General features: G+C 44.9%; 1 protein-coding gene across 2 annotated transcripts in view; it reads right to left on the reverse strand.

Moving 5' to 3' along the window:
• LOC134316947 (FH1/FH2 domain-containing protein 3-like) overlaps positions 1-19,743 on the reverse strand; it is a 44,696-nt gene that overhangs the window by 4,244 nt on the left and 20,709 nt on the right. Inside the window, exons 8-26 of one of the 2 annotated variants that reach the window (XM_062997533.1) lie at positions 18,479-18,573; positions 18,251-18,394; positions 17,974-18,173; positions 16,928-16,970; positions 16,651-16,850; positions 10,967-11,032; positions 9,428-9,559; positions 8,518-8,568; positions 8,001-8,416; positions 5,749-6,515; positions 5,505-5,663; positions 5,213-5,395; positions 3,888-4,007; positions 3,636-3,797; positions 3,305-3,495; positions 2,571-2,775; positions 1,966-1,989; positions 1,674-1,872; positions 62-214 (exon numbers count right to left, since the gene is read on the reverse strand). In XM_062997533.1, the coding sequence (XP_062853603.1) occupies positions 62-214; positions 1,674-1,872; positions 1,966-1,989; positions 2,571-2,775; positions 3,305-3,495; positions 3,636-3,797; positions 3,888-4,007; positions 5,213-5,395; positions 5,505-5,663; positions 5,749-6,515; positions 8,001-8,416; positions 8,518-8,568; positions 9,428-9,559; positions 10,967-11,032; positions 16,651-16,850; positions 16,928-16,970; positions 17,974-18,173; positions 18,251-18,394; positions 18,479-18,573 (3,510 nt within the window). Of the gene's footprint in view, positions 1-61; positions 215-1,673; positions 1,873-1,965; positions 1,990-2,570; positions 2,776-3,304; positions 3,496-3,635; positions 3,798-3,887; positions 4,008-5,212; positions 5,396-5,504; positions 5,664-5,748; positions 6,516-7,991; positions 8,417-8,517; positions 8,569-9,427; positions 9,560-10,966; positions 11,033-16,650; positions 16,851-16,927; positions 16,971-17,973; positions 18,174-18,250; positions 18,395-18,478; positions 18,574-19,743 lie in introns of both variants that reach the window. The other variant, XM_062997524.1, reaches the window with a different exon arrangement.

Genomic DNA, 19,743 nt, shown 5'->3' on the forward strand with positions numbered 1-19,743 from the left:
CAGTTCAGTTTGAAATGAAACAATAACATGAAAGGTTATACGTATAGAAGGTTAAACTTACATGATTTACGGTTAGCACGTGACCGCCTCCGTTCACGTAGTTGTGCACGATCTCGCGGAGTCTGCGTAGCTGAACGTACTATCCTCTCCATGATCTCATCAGCTGCATCGTCGGTTGTGATCTCCTCATTCGCTGCTGCCCATGCAGTATGGCCTGCACAAAACACCGTTTATCATCTTTTATTCATTCATTCATTTATCGCTCTGGGTCCACTGCCACCTAGAGACTAGGTGCGAATGTGGGAATACACCATGGACAAGCAGCCAATTCACCTACAGGACATCTTAAAGTAACAAAATAAATGTGTAAACAAGGTCAATCTTTCTGCTGATACTCAAGACAATCCCTTGTTCTCTGCAGGTATACTAGACAACCTCTTGTATTCTGCAGATTCTCCAAACAACTCCTTGTCCTCTGCAGATACTCCAGAAAACCCTTTGCCTTCTGCAGATACTCCAAACAACCCCTTGTCGTCTGCAGGTGTACTAGACAACTCCTTGTCCTTTGCAGATACTCAACACAACCCCTTGCTTTCTACAGATACTTGACAAGCCCTTATCTCCTGCAGGTATCCCTGACAACCACTTGCCTTCTGCAAATGCTCTAGACAACACATTCCCTTTTGAATATACTCTAAATGACCCCTTGTCTTCTGCAGATACTCAAGACAACCCCTTACCTTATGCAAATATTCTAGACAACCTCTTGTCTTCTGCAGATACTCAAGACAACACCTTGTCCTCTGCAGATACTCAAGACAACCCCTTGTCCTCTGCAGATACTCTAGACAACCCCTTGTCCTCTGCAGATACTTCAGACAACCTCTTGTCATCCGCAGATACTCCAGACAACCCCTTACCTTCTGCAGATACTCCAGACACCTTTCTCTTTGAATATACTCTAAATAACCCCTTGCTTTCTGCAAATACTCCAGACAACCCCTTGTCCTCTGCAGATACTCCAGACAACCCCTTACCTTCTGCAGATACTCCAGACAACCCCTTACCTTCTGCAGAAACTCCAGACACCTTTTCCCTTGAATATACTCTAAATAACCCCTTGCTTTCTGCAGATACTCCAGACAACCCTTGGTTCTCTGCAGATACTCCAGACAACCCCTTGTCATCCGCAGATACTCCAGACAACCCCTTACCTTCTGCAGATACTCCAGACACCTTTCACGTTGAATATACTCTAAATAACCCCTTGCCTTCTGCAGATACTTCAAACAACCACTTGTCCTCTGCAGATTCTCCAGACAACCCCTTCCCTTCTGCAGATACTCCAAACAACCCCTTGTCCTCCGCAGATACCCGAGACAACCCCTTGTCCTCTGCCGATATTCTAGACAACCCCTTGTATTCTGCAGATACTCCAGACAAACCCCTGTCCTCTACAGATACTCCAGACAACCCCTTGCTTTCTACAAATACTTCAGACAAGCCATTTTCCTTCTGTAGATATATTGGTTGTGATTTTTTTTGTTAAACTGCTTTAAGGAAGTAATTGTAAGTGTTGCAGATGTTGTTCTTTGGAGAACTGGTTGTTTTTTCTGGATGGACATACATGAGAGTTGGCTAGACATGCCCATGTGTATAGATTTGTTTCTTACTTCTGCTCGGCCTCGCTCTTGTCCTCGTCCGTAGACCTGGTACTCCACTAATCTCAGTGCTGCTGCCTCTCTGGCTCTTTTTCAGTACTGCCTTCATGTGTTCATGCTCGGCAGCATCTTCCTTATGGTTCAGCCCTTGAACTTTAATTTTTTCTCCACTAGGGGCGCTAACGTTGCTGCTACCGACTACAGTGCTTGCCTGGACAAACAGAGAAACATTAATTCTTAAAAACAAGAACTTTAAACATCACAAGTTTTGTAATAGCAGATACCCAAGTAAACACTGGCTTACCTCAGTGTCTTCATCATCATCAGTCTGTTAAGAGAAGGAAAAGGACACAGAGTCAGATATTTTTAAAGGTGAATGAATGGATTTAGAGGGTGAGGTAGGTAGCAGGGCTGACCGTAAATGTCTCTCTTTACATCCTGACACCTCTCTCTAGTACATTTGACTATTTTTGGAACATTCTCATTACTAACAGGTATACAACCTCCATAGATATGCTCCTGCTAATTCTACTTAAGTGCTGGTACTAAGACTTAGAAATGTCTAAGAGCAACAACAGCTCAGTCGTGAAGCCCCACAAGCTTAGAGAACAGTTTGTAGTGCAGCATTAAATGATCTGTCCCTACATACAGCACTTACTACCAAGTCCCAAACTGAAGCAACATCAACGTCAGCACAGGAACCATTCAGCAGGACCTTTATCGAGGGTCAGTTTCACCAAAGCACACCACCACTAGTGATCTCCATAAGGAAATGGTTTGGTACAGAGAAACTTTGCACAAAGCCTTGACCATAAAACCCATCCAGCACCTTTGGGATGGTCAGTGGCTGACCTGAACACAAAGCCTGGCCCTATGGCTCACCATCAGCACCTGTTAACAGTCACTTACCGTTGCGGTGACGTCCATGATCATCTTCCCTCGTGTCTTGTTTCTCTCGCGATGGTCGGCTCGTTTCTGTTTCTGCTGCAGGATCCGCTCCCTTGTGGTTCGATATTCCAGCGCAAATTCACTAACAATCCTGCAGAAACGCTGAACGCTGAGGTCACGAACTCCAGACGCCGGATGACCGAGGAACACCAAGAAAGCGTGAAACCTGAGGAGAAGCAAAGTCAAAGGAAGTAAAGCGAGGCTGAACTGAGTTCTACCAAACTGACCACTTTAAAACAACCTGACATTGCGTGGGCTAGCCTTACCGGGCACCTAATGGGCTTCATGCGACTACCTATGCCTACGATGACCATAGTCAGGCCACAGTGGATACCATTTATGTTTGTGTGGGTCCAGTGTGAGCTAATGCTACAGTGGGTAATGTCTCTCTCTCTCTGTTTCCAATCATGCATACTGATAGCTTAATAGCTAGTGAGGTTATTATCTGACAAGGCCAAAAACAGCAGATACTCCAGACAACCCCTTGTCCTGTGCAGATATTTTAGACTCCACAGGACCTCCACAGATACTCAAGACAACCCCTTGTCCTCTGCAGGTATACTAGACAACCCCTTGTCCTTTGCAGATACTCAAGACAACCTTTTGCTTTCTGCAGATACTACAGACAACAGGTCATTAGCTGACAAGACCAAAAACGCTTAAAGTGATTTTCTATGCTAGCAACACTGTGTTACCGGTTGATAATGCGTCGATGTACAGTCTTCAAAACAATAGTCCTTCCTGTGCAGTCCTTCAGGAAGTCAGTCATCTTCTGCTTCAGTGCCGGCTTAATCTCATGCTTGGCGATCAGCTTCAGGTTCTCCCACGATGCCTTGCAGCGGCGCTCCATCTGCGCCAGGTTCTCCTGCAGCAGGTCAAAGTCCACCTGGAGACACGTTTGCCAAAATAAAATGATCTCTGTGCACTCGAAGGCAGTAACTGATGTTCAAATTCAAGTCTAAGCGGAACCTGCTTGGGCTGGCCGGGTACACACAATCACCCAAACACTTTCTTCTGGTGCTGTACCTTGGCAGAGCGCGTGATGGCGCCTATCTCGGAATAGAGATCTGTACTGTCTGTGAAGTTCTCCACCACAGCGGAGGAGACATGGTGCAGCAGCGACTGTTTATGCACCGTATCCTTCACCTCAGGGACCTTCTCCAGGTAACTCAGATCAAAGCCTTTTACCTGCACACACATTTCAGAGGTCAGAGGTTTAAGAGTCATGGTTCGTGACTGGTTTACTGGTTGTGGAGTTCGTGTGTGTGTGTGACTCACGTTCGAACCGTTGAGAAAGTTGCCGATAGAGAGCAGAATCGACACGACGTAGCGGAATGTTTTATTCTTTTCCAGCTGCTCCATGCCCTCCTTCAGGTCCTGTAGCGGCTCTGCCACTTCCTGTCAAAAAAGGACACACTTCTACCATTTTAGCATTTAGAGAAACAACAAGATAGTTCACTATATTAGCAATTAGCTCCAGAGCTAATCTGTGAAGCAAGATTTTGGAATTGAGCCTCCTGGTGAACCATGAAACAGAAGGAGTTCCATCATGTTTTTTTTATTGTCTATTTTATCAGCTTCACTTACCATATAGAAGCACTTTGTAGTTCTACAATTACTGACTGTAGTCCATCTGTTTCTCTACATACTTTGTTAGCCCCCTTTCATGCTGTTCTTTAATAGTCAGGACCCCCACAGGACCACCACAGAGCCGGTATTATTTAGGTGGTGGATCATCATTGTTGTGCTGGTATGAGTGGATAAGACACAGTAGCGCTGCTGGAGTTTTTAAACACCTCACTGTCACTGCTGGACTGAGAATAGTCCACCAACCAAAAATATCCAGCCAACAGCGCCCCGTGGGCAGCGTCCTGTCACCACTGATGAAGGTCTAGAAGATGACCGACTCAAACAGCAGCAATAGATGAGCGATTGTCTCTGACTTTACATCTACAAGGTGGACCAACTAGGTAGGAGTGTCTAATAGAGTGGACAGTGAGTGGACACGGTATTTAAAAACTCCAGCAGCGCTGCTGTGTCTGATCCACTCATACCAGCACAACACACACTAACACACCACCACCATGTCAGTGTCACTGCAGTGCTGAGAATCATCCACCACCTAAATAATACCTGCTCTGTGGTAAGTCCTAATACATCTGCTCTAAAGCAAACATAGCATTCCACAAAAACAGATACTGGTAAGATGGTTTGTGGATGCTTTGCTGCTTCAGTTTCTGGGTGACTTGCCACAATTGTCAAGCTGAAAAGCTGACCAAAACCCCACTGAGATGCTCTGGCAGGACCTTTAACAGTCTGTGTTTGAAGCTCTACTGTAAGGTCAAGTTAAAGGAACTCTGCAAAGAATAGTGCAGCCCAGAATTCCTTCACTTGACTGTCTGACCTCCAGTTATTAGAGGAATTTGGTTCAAGTTGGCACAACCAGTTAATATGTTTAGATGGCACTAATTAGTTGTTTTGAGAAACTCAGCCAGATGTTTCCCTACTGGAGACTTCGTTGGAGAAGCTCTGGCTACATCACATTAAATCCAACATGATCTGATATCTGATGTGTTAGCTGCGTTCAGTAAACATGTACCCACCTTCTCAATGGTATCATAGTCCATTTTAAAGGCCCAGAGTTGGAGACGGGCGGAGAGTTCGCTGATGGAGGACAGTGTGAGCAGGAAGGACTCGGCGCTGCCCAGAGGAACATCGGGGTTCATCATGTGAGCTTCCTGGATCCTCTGCTTCTCCTCTTCAGTAGGGACCATCATGAGCAGCTTCTACAGAACAAGAAGGTAAATGAACGTTACTTTGGTACCACAGTGTGTGCCCTCAGATCTACAGCTTTACCAAGATCTTCTCTGCAGCAGTGAGAACTCTGGACGTTACCTCGATTCCCTCCTTGTTGAGAGCGTACTCGTCAAAGTTCAGTATAGCTGATTTGATGGTACGTGGAGGGGGGAGAACCGTGAGGCCGATGTTAATGGCGTTACTGCGTTTGGAGTCCAGCACAATGATCTCCTGCTTTTTACCATCGGCTGCCGTTTTCTGATGAACACCACACAAACACAGTCAGCAACCTTCATTCTCCAATCAACACCATCTAACACCACAAACATTACCACAAAGTTACCTTGGTTACATTCATCTCCTTGGACTTGCTCTCAAACAGGAGCTCCAGCTTGTCAGTGTCCAGTTTAACCGGTTCCAGTTTAGACCACAGGGACAAGTTTCCTCGTCTCATCCCCATAAACCTCCACTCCTCTGGCCGCACCTCGCTCCAGAACAATCGGATGGTCTTCTTCTTCTGGTAAAGTGGTTTGTCTGGCTGGAGGGGAGGAGGCGGGGCTGGCCTGGCTCCTAGGGCTGGAGGTGGCGGGGGAGGAAGCATATTAAAGGGGCACGGTGGTGGTGGAGGAGCCGGGGGCGGGCCCAGATCTCCTGAGCCGATCAAACCTTCTGAATCCAGGACGTTCTGATCGTCCTCGTCAACCAGATCGGTGAAGTCGATGTCACCGATTCGGAGCTCACGAGGAGTCGCCATGAGTTGATCCCAAATGTGGTCGGACTCTTTCTTGGGTGGTGGAGCTGGGGGCAGCAGATTGGGCTTCTGTTCTTCCAGCATTTCCACGCAAGGAGAGCTCAGACCTTTGACCAGGTCCCCGAAGCGTTCGGCGAAGGCACGCACCGTCCCGCCCTCCAGTTTCTTCTCAGCTTTTTCCTCCGTCTTAGAGTCATGTACTTCTGATGACTCTATGCTCTCATCTTCTGGTGCATCACCTTCCTTTTCAAGCTCTGCTTCCTCTTCCTCGTCTTCCTCACATGGTTTCTGTGAGTAAAGCATGTCCAGCATGAAGCGTTTACTGTTCAGAAGGTCAACGCATTGCTCACCGTTGGCACCTGAAATATTAATAATGATAAAAATATGATCTGTCAGTAATAACCACACCACATGGCTGGAAGTTTGTGGACACCTTATACCTTAACATCACATCATGCATCATGTATCATCAACTTTGTTGCTATAATAGCCTTTACTCTTCAGAAAGCTTTAGCCTGACTCATAGTCCATGTTCCAATTCATCCCAAATACACCGACTAGGCATAACATTATGACCACTGACAGGTGAAGTGAATAACACTGATTATCTCATCATCACGGCACCTGTTAGTGGGGGGGATATATCAGGCATCGAGTGAATATTTTATCCTCAAAGTTGATGTTAGAAGCAGGAAAAATGGGCGAGCGTGAGGATCTGAGCCAGTTTGACGAGGACCAAATTGTGATGGCTAGACGACTGGGTCTCCAAAACTGCAGCTCTTGTGGAGTGTTCCCGGTCTGCAGTGGTCAGTATCTATCAGGGTCATGGGCGGCCAAGGCTCATTGATGCCCATGTGGTCCGATCCAACAGACGAGCTACTGTAGCTCAAACTGCTGAAGAAGTTCATGCTGGTTCTGATAGAAAGGTGTCAGAATACACAGGGCAGCACAGTTTGTTGTGTATGGAGCTGCAGAGCTGCAGACCAGTCAGGGTTCCCATACTGACCCCTGTCCACCACCGAAATCACCAACAATGAGCATGTGAGCGTCAGAACTGGACCACGGAGCAGTGGAAGAAGGTGGCCTGGTCTGATGGATCAGGTTTTCTTTTACATCACGTGGACGGCTGGGTGCATGTGCGTCGCTTACCTGGGGAACACACGGCACCAGGATGCACTATGGGAAGAAGGTGGGTCGGCGGAGGCAGTGTGATGCTTTGGGCGACGTTCTGCTGGGAAACCTTGTTTCCTGCCATCCATGTGGACGTTACTTAATCATCGTTGCAGACCATGTTCACCCTTTCATGGAGACGGTTCCCTGATATCTGTGGCCTCTTTCAGCAGGATGATGCGCCCTGCCATAAAGCTAAAATGCTTCAGGAACGGTTTGAGGAGCACAACAACCAGTTTGAGGTGTTGAATCGGCCTCCAAATTCCCCAGATCTCAATCCGATCGAGCATCTGTGGGACGTGCTGGACAAACAAGTCCGATCCACGGAGGCCCCACCTCACAACTTACAGGAGTTAAAGGATCTGCTGCTGATATCTTGGTGCCAGATACCACGGCACAGCTTCAGGGGCAGCAAAAGGGGGACCAACACAATATTAGGAAGGTGGTCATAATGTTATGCCCGATCGGTGTATAATGATTGCTTTGGGGTGGTATAGTATTGGTGTTAGGCTTGGTACAGGGTGGGACGGCAACTTGATGGTTAACTCACTAATAGTCTTCGTTTATTTATCATAACAGTCATGTTAAAGTTGACTGAGCTCCTCAGTACGATCCATTTAACTGCTAATGATCATGTATTTACACAGGTACACTTCCTGTCTCACCTGTCTCACCTGTCTCTCTCTCCAGGGTGCTGCTGGATGACGAGATGCTGGAGGCCGAGCAGTTATCCTTCTCGTTCACTTCTTCGTTCTGACGTTCCTTGTCGCTCAAAATTCCACCGTCCTCCCCTTCCGCATCCGGCACTTCCTTCTCGAGCTCCTCCTGTTCCTCTACAGTCTCCTCCTCTTCCTGTTCAGCGTTGCTTTCCTCTACTTCCTCGTCCTGCTCCTCGTCTTTCTGTTCTGGTTCCGAACTCACCAGGACAAACGGGGAATCTTCTTCCGATTCGTCCTCTTGTGACGGGACGTAAGTGGGCTCGGGCTCATCACTGTAGGACGACTGACAGACCTCTGAGAGTTCGTGGGGAGCCAGACGCACCCGTTCACGCTCGTATTCCTCCGAACCTAAACGCTCGGCGGTTTTAAACCTGAGATAGAGAGAGAAATGAAAAACATTTGTGTATAGACGCTGGAGGTCATCAGTCAGTTATCAATGTGCTGAACCTGAGACAGGTAAACGTGTACCCACCTTTCCTCCCGAGCCATCCGGGCCTCCTCCATGTTCGCTGCATAATCACGACTACAGAGAGAGTAAAAATGAATTTACAAGGGTTTAAAAAGTAAAAGTCTCTTTTATACTTGCCCATGTACATCAACTAGCAGCCCTGTAAAGTTTCTATAGGAACACTACGCTACCATCTGAGGAAAATCCAGAAGAATAAAAGATGATGATGTTTATGAGTCTACAGAGGTTTGCAAACCAGTTCTAAGACCATGGGACTCCACTGAACCATACCGAGAGCCATTATTCTCAAATAGCCTAATATTAAAACATTGCTGAATCTACCCAGGAGTGGCCATCCTGCTAAAACCTCTCAAACTCATCCAGGAGGACAAAGGAAATCCCAGGAAAGTATAAGCAGACGTGTCTTGCATCAGCTAGGTTCAGAGTTCATCACTCCATGACTAAAGAGGCTGGAGGCTGGACTGGAGTTAAACCAGTACCTGAGCCAGTTGTCAGTATTGTGGGAATGATACACACGACTCTCTGTAAAATGATAAAGGAGATCATCTGTCCATGAGTTCTAAGGTGTAACTGGGTAACAGACAGGCGCTAACAGACAGGAGCAAGGTCAAAAACCAAACCAAATCAAAATAGTCTCCACCTGACTGATCCCCAGCTCCCTTCTTAAAAGCCCTGAGCTTATTACCTTAGACGAGGTGTAGCTGAGGATAATTAGCAGGAGACCAATCACAAAAGGGGCGTTGTCTCGAGACTGAGAGTGCTCCCAGAGAGAGGGGCGTGGCTGATTAGTAAGGGTGTGTTTTTCTCTCTTTAAAAATTAACATGTAGCTTTCAATAACTTAAAATCATTTCGTGTATATTTTTACTGACTCTGTTCTACCTAACGTGATATAGGAGAAGGAATGAAGCTGACCTGTGGCGGTTCCTCTCCTCTCTTTCGATTCTCTGCAGTCGTTCTTCTCTCTCAACTCTTCTTCTCTCTCGTTCCGCTGCCAGAGATTCCTGATGCTGCCGGTACGAGGAGGACAGCAGGAGGGCAGGGGGTCTAATCCCAATTTAAAAATGTTATTTAGGAAAAATGCTCCTCAGTTTTGATTGACTGGGGGTTGAATTTGAAGAGCCACACCCTAAACATCACTTAAATAGAACCTGTTTAGTAATGTGAAGCAGATGAGAAGGTCTAAAAACGTAACTGAAGTGTACGAGTCTGGAAAGGGTTACAGAGTCATTGATAAGCAAACCACAGTAAGAGCAAGAATCCAAATATGGAAAGGTTTACCCCTATTTACCAGCCATCCAGGAGGTCACAAAAGAACCCAGATGAACATCTAAAGACTTGCAAGCTTCTCTCACCTTAGTTAAGGTCAAATGGCATCCATGGGAAAGTTGCAAGTCTCACATTTGACAAAATATCCACACAACCCTCAAGAATTTTGAGCTAATATTCTGTGGCCTGATGAGTTAAGGACGGACGTTTTTGGAAAACGTGGGTTCCGTTACATCTGGAGTAAAGCTAACACTACTAGCACTGAAACATGGTGGTGGTAGTGTGATGGTTTTGGGCTGCTTTGCTTCTGCAGGACTTGGACGACTTGAATTCTGACCTAAAGCTCAAGTGTATTTGGGTTATGCACCAGGATGTTGATTCAAAGCACACATGCAGGTCCACCTGCAGGACCAAAATGAAGGTTCTGGAGAGGTCGAGTCCTGAAGTGAACCCCGCTGAAATGTTGCGAGGACTTGAATGAGCAGTTCATGCTGGAAAATCCTTCAATGTAGCCGAATTTAAACAATTCTGCAGGAAGAGCGAAACTAATTTTCTCCATAGAGACGTAAAAACGTATTACAAGTATCACAAACGTTTGATTACAGTCATTACTGCCGAAGATGGAACAATCAGTTACTAGGTTTGGGGGCAGAAGTTATTTGTTTCATATGGGTGATACAGGTTTTGAATAAATCTTTATCTTTATTAAATGGAATAATGATTTAAAAGCTGCATTTTGTGTTGACTCGAGTTTATCTTATATTAAAATTAGTTGGAAGATCTCACTCACTCATTTTCTCAACCGCTTATCCAATCAGGGTTGCGGGTTGGTGTTGGAGCCCATCCTAGCCTTTCAATGGGCGCAAGGCACACTGTAACACCCTGGACGGGGCGCCAGTCCATCGCAGGGCACACACACATATAGGGCAATTTAGTGTCTCCAATTAATTAGTTTTTGGACTGTGGGAGGAAACCGGAGCTCCCGGAGGGAACCCACGCAGACACTGGGAGAACGTGCAAACTCCACACAGAAAGGACCCAGACCGCCTTGCTGTGAGGCAACAGTGATACCCACCGAGCCACCGTGCTACCTCATCATTACAATCAGAGTTGTAGTGAGAATGACCTGCCACCAGGTGTCACTGTGCTGTTATAAACGCTTTAGTAACTGGATGAGAGGTTTACCTGTCGCCTTGCTGCTGTTTGGTGGGTGTAGATGGAGCACTGAGAGCTGAGAACGACTTGCCCTGTCTATAAAACAGCAAAAGAGTGAACAGAGAGAGAAAGATGGGTTAAAAGAAACAAAAACTTTATGATGTCAGAGTGGGAAATGCCAGGTGCATTGTGGGAGATTGAGTCTTGTGCCAAAACACAAACAAAACAGAATTCAAACGTGATGTTATCTTCAGTGAAGTGCTCCATCACTGCACATGGGTGGATTCCGGTGCCATTTGCTTGAGCTCAGAGGTCAAGGGTGAAGAGTGAATCAAACAAAAGCACCCTACAGTGACTCCCAGTGTTCCAGAGGAATCATGGGACGTGTAGTTCTTCCGAGCTGTGTACCTTTGGTTGTTCTTCTGTTTGAGCTCCGGTTCCTCCTCTATGTCGTAGGAGAACAGGTGAAACGGGGAGTGAGGGACGTATGGAAGGGGCTTCCGGGGCTGGGTGGAGCCGCGAGTGGGCGGAGTCACTTCAGAGGAGGACGGGACACTGACGCAGGAGTTGCGGCGGGTGAGTAGGGACGCTAGCAACGATGGTTGATGAGCTGCAGCCCCGCCGTTCGTCTCCGTACCCTCCTTGTCTTCGTTTGCACTGGGACGTTCTGGTTGTTCGCTGTTATGGTGAAGGGGAAAGGTCAGAGGTCGTCGAGACAAAAGCACAGATTAAAGCTACGTCCATTTCTGACACAAAAGTAAATCTTTACGTCGGATGCCCTTCCAGACTTAACTCCACTATTTTAATCTGAGCTTGGGACTGGCACTGTGAGGGTGGCTGAGCACACTGGCACAGCCACCCCCTTCCTCTTGGACACCAGCCAACTATGTCCACGCAGATGCCTGACCAGCCGAAGTTGATGTTAACTAGCCGAGGTGTTTGGTAAACATCAGTCACACTCACTTTGGAGTCTACTGCACGGAGGTCATGCAGGACACAGACCAGGTTTGGGGTCTGAAACCAAAGAGGTTGGTGTTTTCTAGAGTTACCTATCTGCCCAAATGTATGTGGACATCCAACCATGAGCTTGTTTGATATTCTAAACAATAGGCATTATTGTGAAGTCATTTGTAAGGTTAAATAAGAAGGCCTTGCTCACAATCAGCATATTACAGGTGTTTAACTCAGTCGTTTGGATGGGCGTCCACATACTTTTGGCATACAATGTACTTAGAGTACAGATTACCTGATCGCACTCTGACTAACAGGTTTACTTTCCTCCTCCTCATCGCCCTCATCATCTGAGTCTGACTCTGTGATTGGAGTCTCCTCATCGTCGTCCTTGTCCTCATTGTCCTCCTCTCTGTAGAGGGGCGGAGGGACGAGGACAGGGACACGTGGATGGGTGGAGGGTGGAAATATGGTCGAAAGAAACATGGTAAAGCACACAAAGACAAAAATGACACCAATCTGACATCATTTTAGGAGGGGGTGATGATCTAGTGCACTTGCACCATCTGTTGTTAGCTGTTAACCGTAGATAAGCAGGACGTCTCAGTGGCGAAGGTGAAGGAAGCAGTGGATGGCAGGCTGTGTAAGAAAGTAAACACTAAGAAGGTGAACAGGACGTGTACAGATTGGCCAGACTGAAGGACACAGCAGGAAAGGATGTACAGCAGGTAAAAGGATAAAGGTTACAGATGAAAATGAAACAAAGAAAGAGAGTGTAGTGAGAGTGAATAGAGTACTTTAATGAGCTGATGAATGTAAAGATAGTGAGCCAAGGAGTAACGAGTCTATAAAGAGAGTAAGGAGTGGAAAGGCAGTTGGTCCAGATGACATACTAGTTGAGGCATACAATTGTAAATGAGTCTTTAAGCAGTGTAGTTTGGGTAGTGTAGTTTAGAGAGCGTAGTTTACATAGTGTAATTTAGTGTAGTTTAGGTAGTGTAGTTTAGTGGAGTTTAGGTAATGGAGTTTAAGTAGTGGAGTTTAAGTAGTGGAGTTTGGGTAATGTAGTTTAGGTAGTGTAGTTTAGTGGAGTTTAGGTAATGTAGTATATTTTTAGGTAGTGGAGTTTAGGTAGTGTAGTTTAGTGGAGTTTAGGTAATGGAGTTTAAGTAGTGGAGTTTGGGTAATGTAGTTTAGGTAGTGTAGTTTAGTGGAGTTTAGGTAGTGTAGTTTAGTGGAGTTTAGGTAATGTATATTTTTAGGTAGTGGAGTTTAGGTAGTGTAGTTTAGTGGAGTTTAGGTAATGGAGTTTAAGTAGTGGAGTTTGGGTAATGTAGTTTAGGTAGTGTAGTTTAGTGGAGTTTAGGTAGTGTAGTTTAGTGGAGTTTAGGTAGTGGAGTTTAGTGGAGTTTAGGTAGTGTAGTTTAGTGGAGTTTAGGTAATGTATATTTTTAGGTAGTGGAGTTTAGGTAGTGGAGTTTAGGTAATGTATATTTTTAGGTAGTGGAGTTTAGGTAGTGGAGTTTAGTGGAGTTTAGGTAGTGGAGTTTAGGTAGTGGAGTTTAGGTAATGTATATTTTTAGGTAGTGGAGTTTAGGTAATGTAGTTTAGGTAGTGTAGTTTAGTGGAGTTTAGGTAGTGTAGTTTAGTGGAGTTTAGGTAGTGTAGTTTAGTGGAGTTTAGGTAGTGGAGTTTAGGTAATGTATATTTTTAGGTAGTGTAGTTTAGGTAATGTAGTTTAGGTAGTGTAGTTTAGTGGAGTTTAGGTAGTGGAGTTTAGTGGAGTTTAGGTAATGTATATTTTTAGGTAGTGAAGTTTAGGTAGCAGAGTTTAGGTAATGTATATTTTTAGGTAGTGGAGTTTAGGTAGTGGAGTTTAGGTAGTGGAGTTTAGTGGAGTTTAGGTACTGTAGTTCAGTGTCATTTAGGTAGTGTAGTTTAGTGGAGTTTAGGTAGTGTAGTTTAGTGGAGTTTTGGTAGTGGAGTTTAGGTAGTGGAGTTTAGTGGAGTTTAGGTAGTGGAGTTTAGGTACTGGAGTTTAGTGGAGTTTAGGTAGTGGAGTTTAGGTAGTGGAGTTTAGGTAATGTATATTTTTAGGTAGTGGAGTTTAGGTAATGTAGTTTAGGTAGTGGAGTTTAGTGGAGTTTAGGTAGTGGAGTTTAGGTAATGTATATTTTTAGGTAGTGTAGTTTAGGTAATGTAGTTTAGGTAGTGTAGTTTAGTGGAGTTTAGGTAGTGGAGTTTAGGTAGTGGAGTTTAGTGGAGTTTAGGTAATGTATATTTTTAGGTAGTGGGGTTTAGGTAGCGGAGTTTAGGTAATGTATATTTTTAGGTAGTGGAGTTTAGGTAGTGGAGTTTAGGTAGTGGAGTTTAGTGGAGTTTAGGTACTGTAGTTTAGTGTCATTTAGGTGGTGTAGTTTAGTGGAGTTTAGGTAGTGTAGTTTAGGTACTGTAGTATATTTTAGGTAGTTGGGTTTAGGTAGTGGAGTTTAGGTAGTGTAGTTTGGGCAATGTAGTTAGGTAGTGTAGTTTAGTGGATTTTAGGTAGTGTAGTTTAGGTAGTGGAGTTTAGGTAGTGGAGTTTAGTGGAGTTTAGGTAGTGGAGTTTAGTGGAGTTTAGGTAGTGGAGTTTAGGTAATGTAGTATATTTTTAGGTAGTTGAGTTTAGGTAGTGGAGTTTGGGTAATGTAGTTAGGTAGTGTAGTTTAGTGGATTTTAGGTAGTGTAGTTTAGTGGAGTTTAGGTAGTGTAGTTTAGTGGAGTTTAGGTAGTGGAGTTTAGGTACTGTAGTTAAGTGTAGTTTAGGTAGTGTAGTTCAATGTAGCAGTGCAGTTAAAACAGTGTACTTTAGGTACTGTAGTTTAGTGTAGTTTAGGTAGTGTAGTTTAGTGTAGTTTAGTGTAGTTTAGGTAGTGTAGTTTAATGTAGTTTGGGTGGAGTAGGTTAGTTAGTGTAGTGTAGTGCAATTTAGGTAGTGTAGTTCAGTATAGTATAGGTAGTGTAGTTCAGGTAGTGTAGTTTAGTCAGTGTAGTTTAGTGTAGTTTAGGTAGTGTAGTTCAGTGTAGTTTATATGGTGTAGTTTGAGCTGTGCAGTTTAAACAGTGTGTTTTAGGTAGTGTAGTTTAAGTAGTGTAGTTTAAGTAGTGTAGTTTAGGTAGTGTAGTTTAAGTAGTGTAGTTTAAGTAGTGTAGTTTAGGTAATGTAGTTCAGTGTAGTTTATATGGTGTAGTTTGAGCTGTGCAGTTTAAACAGTGTGTTTTAGGTAGTGTAGTTTAAGTAGTGTAGTTTAAGTAGTGTAGTTTAGGTAGTGTAGTTTAAGTAGTGTAGTTTAAGTAGTGTAGTTTAGGTAATGTAGTTCAGTGTAGTTTATATGGTGTAGTTTGAGCTGTGCAGTTTAAACAGTGTGTTTTAGGTAGTGTAGTTTAAGTAGTGTAGTTTAGGTAGTGTAGTTTAAGTAGTGTAGTTTAAGTAGTGTAGTTCAGTGTAGTTTAGGTATTTTAATATAAGCGCTGTAGTTTGAGCTTCATCTTTTTGGGTACAGTGACTTACATAACTGGTGGAAGCTTCAACACACCCTTGGTTGTTGTTGTTCTGGACCACACACACACACACACACACACACACACACACACACACACATTTATGACTGTACATACCGATAGACACACATATTGGAATCACCACACGTCCAAACTTCATATGATGTAACTAACACAATCAGACTGGCGTACACAGTGGTGCACCGGGGGGGGGGGGGGGGGGGGGGGGGAGGGGTAATACGAGGGGCATGAAGAGCATTTCTGAATCCATCACAAACACCACACAGTACAGATGTGATCTACTGGATCCATGGTGGTGCTGGTAAGAGGGTCTGTTATATAATACCATACTGTAGTATATAGAATATACATAGTATAGTGTGTGTGAGTGTGTGTGTGTGTGTGTGTGTGTATTACAGTGTGTGTGTATTACAGTGTGTGACTGTATTACAGTGTGTGTGTCTGTATTACAGTGTGTGTGTGTATTACAGTCTGTGTGTGTGTATTACAGTGTGTGTGTATTACACTGTGTGTGTATTACAGTGTGTGTCTATAGTACTGTATGTGTGTGTATTACAATGTGTGTGAGTGTATTACAGTGTGTGTGTCTATAGTACAGTGTGTGTGTGTGTGTGTGTGTGTGTGTGTCTATAGTACAGTGTGTCTATTACAGTGTGTGTGTATTACAGTGTGTGTGTGTGTGTGTGTGTGTGTGTCTATAGTACAGTGTGTGTATTGCAGTGTGTGTGTTACAGTGTGTGTATTACAGTGTGTGTGTAAATTGCAGTGTGTGTCTATAGTACAGTGTGTGTGTCTATAGTACAGTGTGTGTGTGTGTGTGTGTCTATAGTACAGTGTGTGTATTGCAGTGTGTGTGTTACAGTGTGTGTATTACAGTGTGTGTGTAAATTGCAGTGTGTGTCTATAGTACAGTGTGTGTGTGTCTATAGTACAGTGTGTGTGTGTGTGTGTGTGTCTATAGTAGTGTGTGTATTGCAGTGTGTGTGTTACAGTGTGTGTATTACAGTGTGTGTGTAAATTGCAGTGTGTGTCTATAGTACAGTGTGTGTGTGTCTATAGTACAGTGTGTGTGTGTGTGTGTGTCTATAGTACAGTGTGTGTGTGTGTGTCTATAGTACAGTGTGTGTGTGTGTCTATAGTACAGTGTGTGTGTGTGTGTGTCTATAGTACAGTGTGTGTGTGTGTGTGTGTGTGTGTGTTACCTCTTTTGTGCGTTCGCCACATGAGGGGAGGCGGGGTTTACTGGGTAGGCGTGTCCTGTCCTGCCCAGCGAGTGCCTGCGACTACAACGCCTCTCTAAACCCTGAGCTTTGGTCCCACCTACGCTTGGCCTTCGGTTTTCGCGGCAACCGGCGGGCGGAGCCTGACCCTCATCATCACCATCCTCATGACGAAGGGTCGCCTGGGGGTGGATTCGGAACGTCAGCGTGTGTGTGTGTGTCTGTGTGATCTGTGTTGTGTAATGTGCACGTTCTTCACCTCGTAGATGTTGATCTGCTTCAGCAGTTCAGCATCGGTGCTCCTGTGGAGGGGTAATACGAGGGGCATGAAGAGCATTTCTGAATCCATCACAAACACCACACAGTACAGATGTGATCTACTGGATCCATGGTGGTGCTGGTAAGAGGGTCTGTTATATAATACCATACTGTAGTATATAGAATATACATAGTATAGTGTGTGTGAGTGTGTGTGTGTGTGTGTGTGTGTATTACAGTGTGTGTGTATTACAGTGTGTGACTGTATTACAGTGTGTGTGTCTGTATTACAGTGTGTGTGTGTATTACAGTCTGTGTGTGTGTATTACAGTGTGTGTGTATTACACTGTGTGTGTATTACAGTGTGTGTCTATAGTACTGTATGTGTGTGTATTACAATGTGTGTGAGTGTATTACAGTGTGTGTGTCTATAGTACAGTGTGTGTGTGTGTGTGTGTGTGTGTGTGTGTGTCTATAGTACAGTGTGTCTATTACAGTGTGTGTGTATTACAGTGTGTGTGTGTGTGTGTGTGTGTGTGTCTATAGTACAGTGTGTGTATTGCAGTGTGTGTGTTACAGTGTGTGTATTACAGTGTGTGTGTAAATTGCAGTGTGTGTCTATAGTACAGTGTGTGTGTCTATAGTACAGTGTGTGTGTGTGTGTGTGTCTATAGTACAGTGTGTGTATTGCAGTGTGTGTGTTACAGTGTGTGTATTACAGTGTGTGTGTAAATTGCAGTGTGTGTCTATAGTACAGTGTGTGTGTGTCTATAGTACAGTGTGTGTGTGTGTGTGTGTGTCTATAGTAGTGTGTGTATTGCAGTGTGTGTGTTACAGTGTGTGTATTACAGTGTGTGTGTAAATTGCAGTGTGTGTCTATAGTACAGTGTGTGTGTGTCTATAGTACAGTGTGTGTGTGTGTGTGTGTCTATAGTACAGTGTGTGTGTGTGTGTCTATAGTACAGTGTGTGTGTGTGTCTATAGTACAGTGTGTGTGTGTGTGTGTCTATAGTACAGTGTGTGTGTGTGTGTGTGTGTGTGTGTTACCTCTTTTGTGCGTTCGCCACATGAGGGGAGGCGGGGTTTACTGGGTAGGCGTGTCCTGTCCTGCCCAGCGAGTGCCTGCGACTACAACGCCTCTCTAAACCCTGAGCTTTGGTCCCACCTACGCTTGGCCTTCGGTTTTCGCGGCAACCGGCGGGCGGAGCCTGACCCTCATCATCACCATCCTCATGACGAAGGGTCGCCTGGGGGTGGATTCGGAACGTCAGCGTGTGTGTGTGTGTCTGTGTGATCTGTGTTGTGTAATGTGCACGTTCTTCACCTCGTAGATGTTGATCTGCTTCAGCAGTTCAGCATCGGTGCTCCTGTGTGAAAGGTATCGTGAGGTCATGAGTTCGATACCCTGCTCCTCCAGAACATCCACCACGTCATAGAACGAGTCCTGATCGGGCAGCGCCGCCAACATCTGCACACACAGCCAGTGTCTATGTGAAAGCCGACACAGTGTGTAGGTGTGTGTGTGTGTGTGTGTGTGTGTAGGTGTGTGTACCTTGTTAATGAGGGACATGGTGTACACCAGCAGCTCTGTATCCACGCCATCCTTTGCAGTCAAAATCTCCACGGCGTTGGACCACTGCTTCTGCCCTAATCAATCAAGCCATAACATTAAAACCACCCCCTTGTTTCTACACTCACTGTCCTTTTAATCAGCTCCACTTACCATATAGAAGCACTTTGTAGTTCTACAATTACTGACTGTAGTCCATCTGTTTCTCTACATGCTTTGTTACCACCTTTCACCCTGTTCTTCAATGGTCAGGACCCCCACAGGACCCCCACAGAGCAGGTATTATTTAGGTGGTGGATCATTCTCAGCACTGCAGTGACACTGACATGGTGGTGGTGTGTTAGTGTGTGTTGTGCTGGTATGAGTGGATCAGACACAGCAGCGCTACTGGAGTTTTTAAACACCTCACTGTCACTGCTGGACTGAGAATAGTCCACCAACCAAAAAGCCAACAGCGCCCCGTGGGCAGCGTCCTGTGACCACTGATGAAGGTCTAGAACAGGGGTTCTCAACTGGTCTCAGCCCGGGACCCACATTTTCTCATGGTCATTAAGTCGCGACCCACTTTTATAGAATACAAACCAAACAAATTTATTTTTGAAAAATAGCCTTCAAAAACACATTTAAACATACATATGCATGCAAAGTGAATTTAAGAGCAATTTTTTTAAGAAACTGAAGAGGGCCATGCCAACTGCATGTATAAAAGTTACTACAATAAATGTAAATATCAAAACTGCATAAAATAAATAAGGCTACAAAACAAGATGCTTTCACCTAACCTGTCTTTTGTGGAAGTCAGTGAGACAGTTGGGCATGTACTTTACTTCTGATCAGAGTTTCAAAGTCTGGGGTGACAGTAGACAGAGTTACTCTCAGATCATGCTCAGTGTTCAACCTGTTTCTCTGCTTTGACTTGAGCTGGACCAAGGTAGAAAAGCCACTTTCACAAGGATAGGTAAGACGCCCGGAGCGCATGTTCTTGTTTGGAGCAAGATGCTGTCAGACACTTCTGTGATACCTTCAGCTCATGAAGTCGTCTTTAAAAAAACTCCACCGGCTTTTTCCCACGCGGGATGTTTCGTTTGTAAACGTCGCATTAGTTTGGATGGTTTCATGCTCTCATGTGCCAGCACTTCATTACAAATAACACACCGGGGTTTCTGTCCGTGTTTGTCCTCAATGAACGAAAATCCACATTTCAAATACTCTGGGTTATATTTGCGTTTCGCCATCGTGCCTCCGAA

This window comes from Trichomycterus rosablanca, chromosome 1 (genome assembly GCF_030014385.1).
Source record: "Trichomycterus rosablanca isolate fTriRos1 chromosome 1, fTriRos1.hap1, whole genome shotgun sequence".
Classification (NCBI taxonomy): Eukaryota; Metazoa; Chordata; class Actinopteri; order Siluriformes; family Trichomycteridae; genus Trichomycterus; species Trichomycterus rosablanca.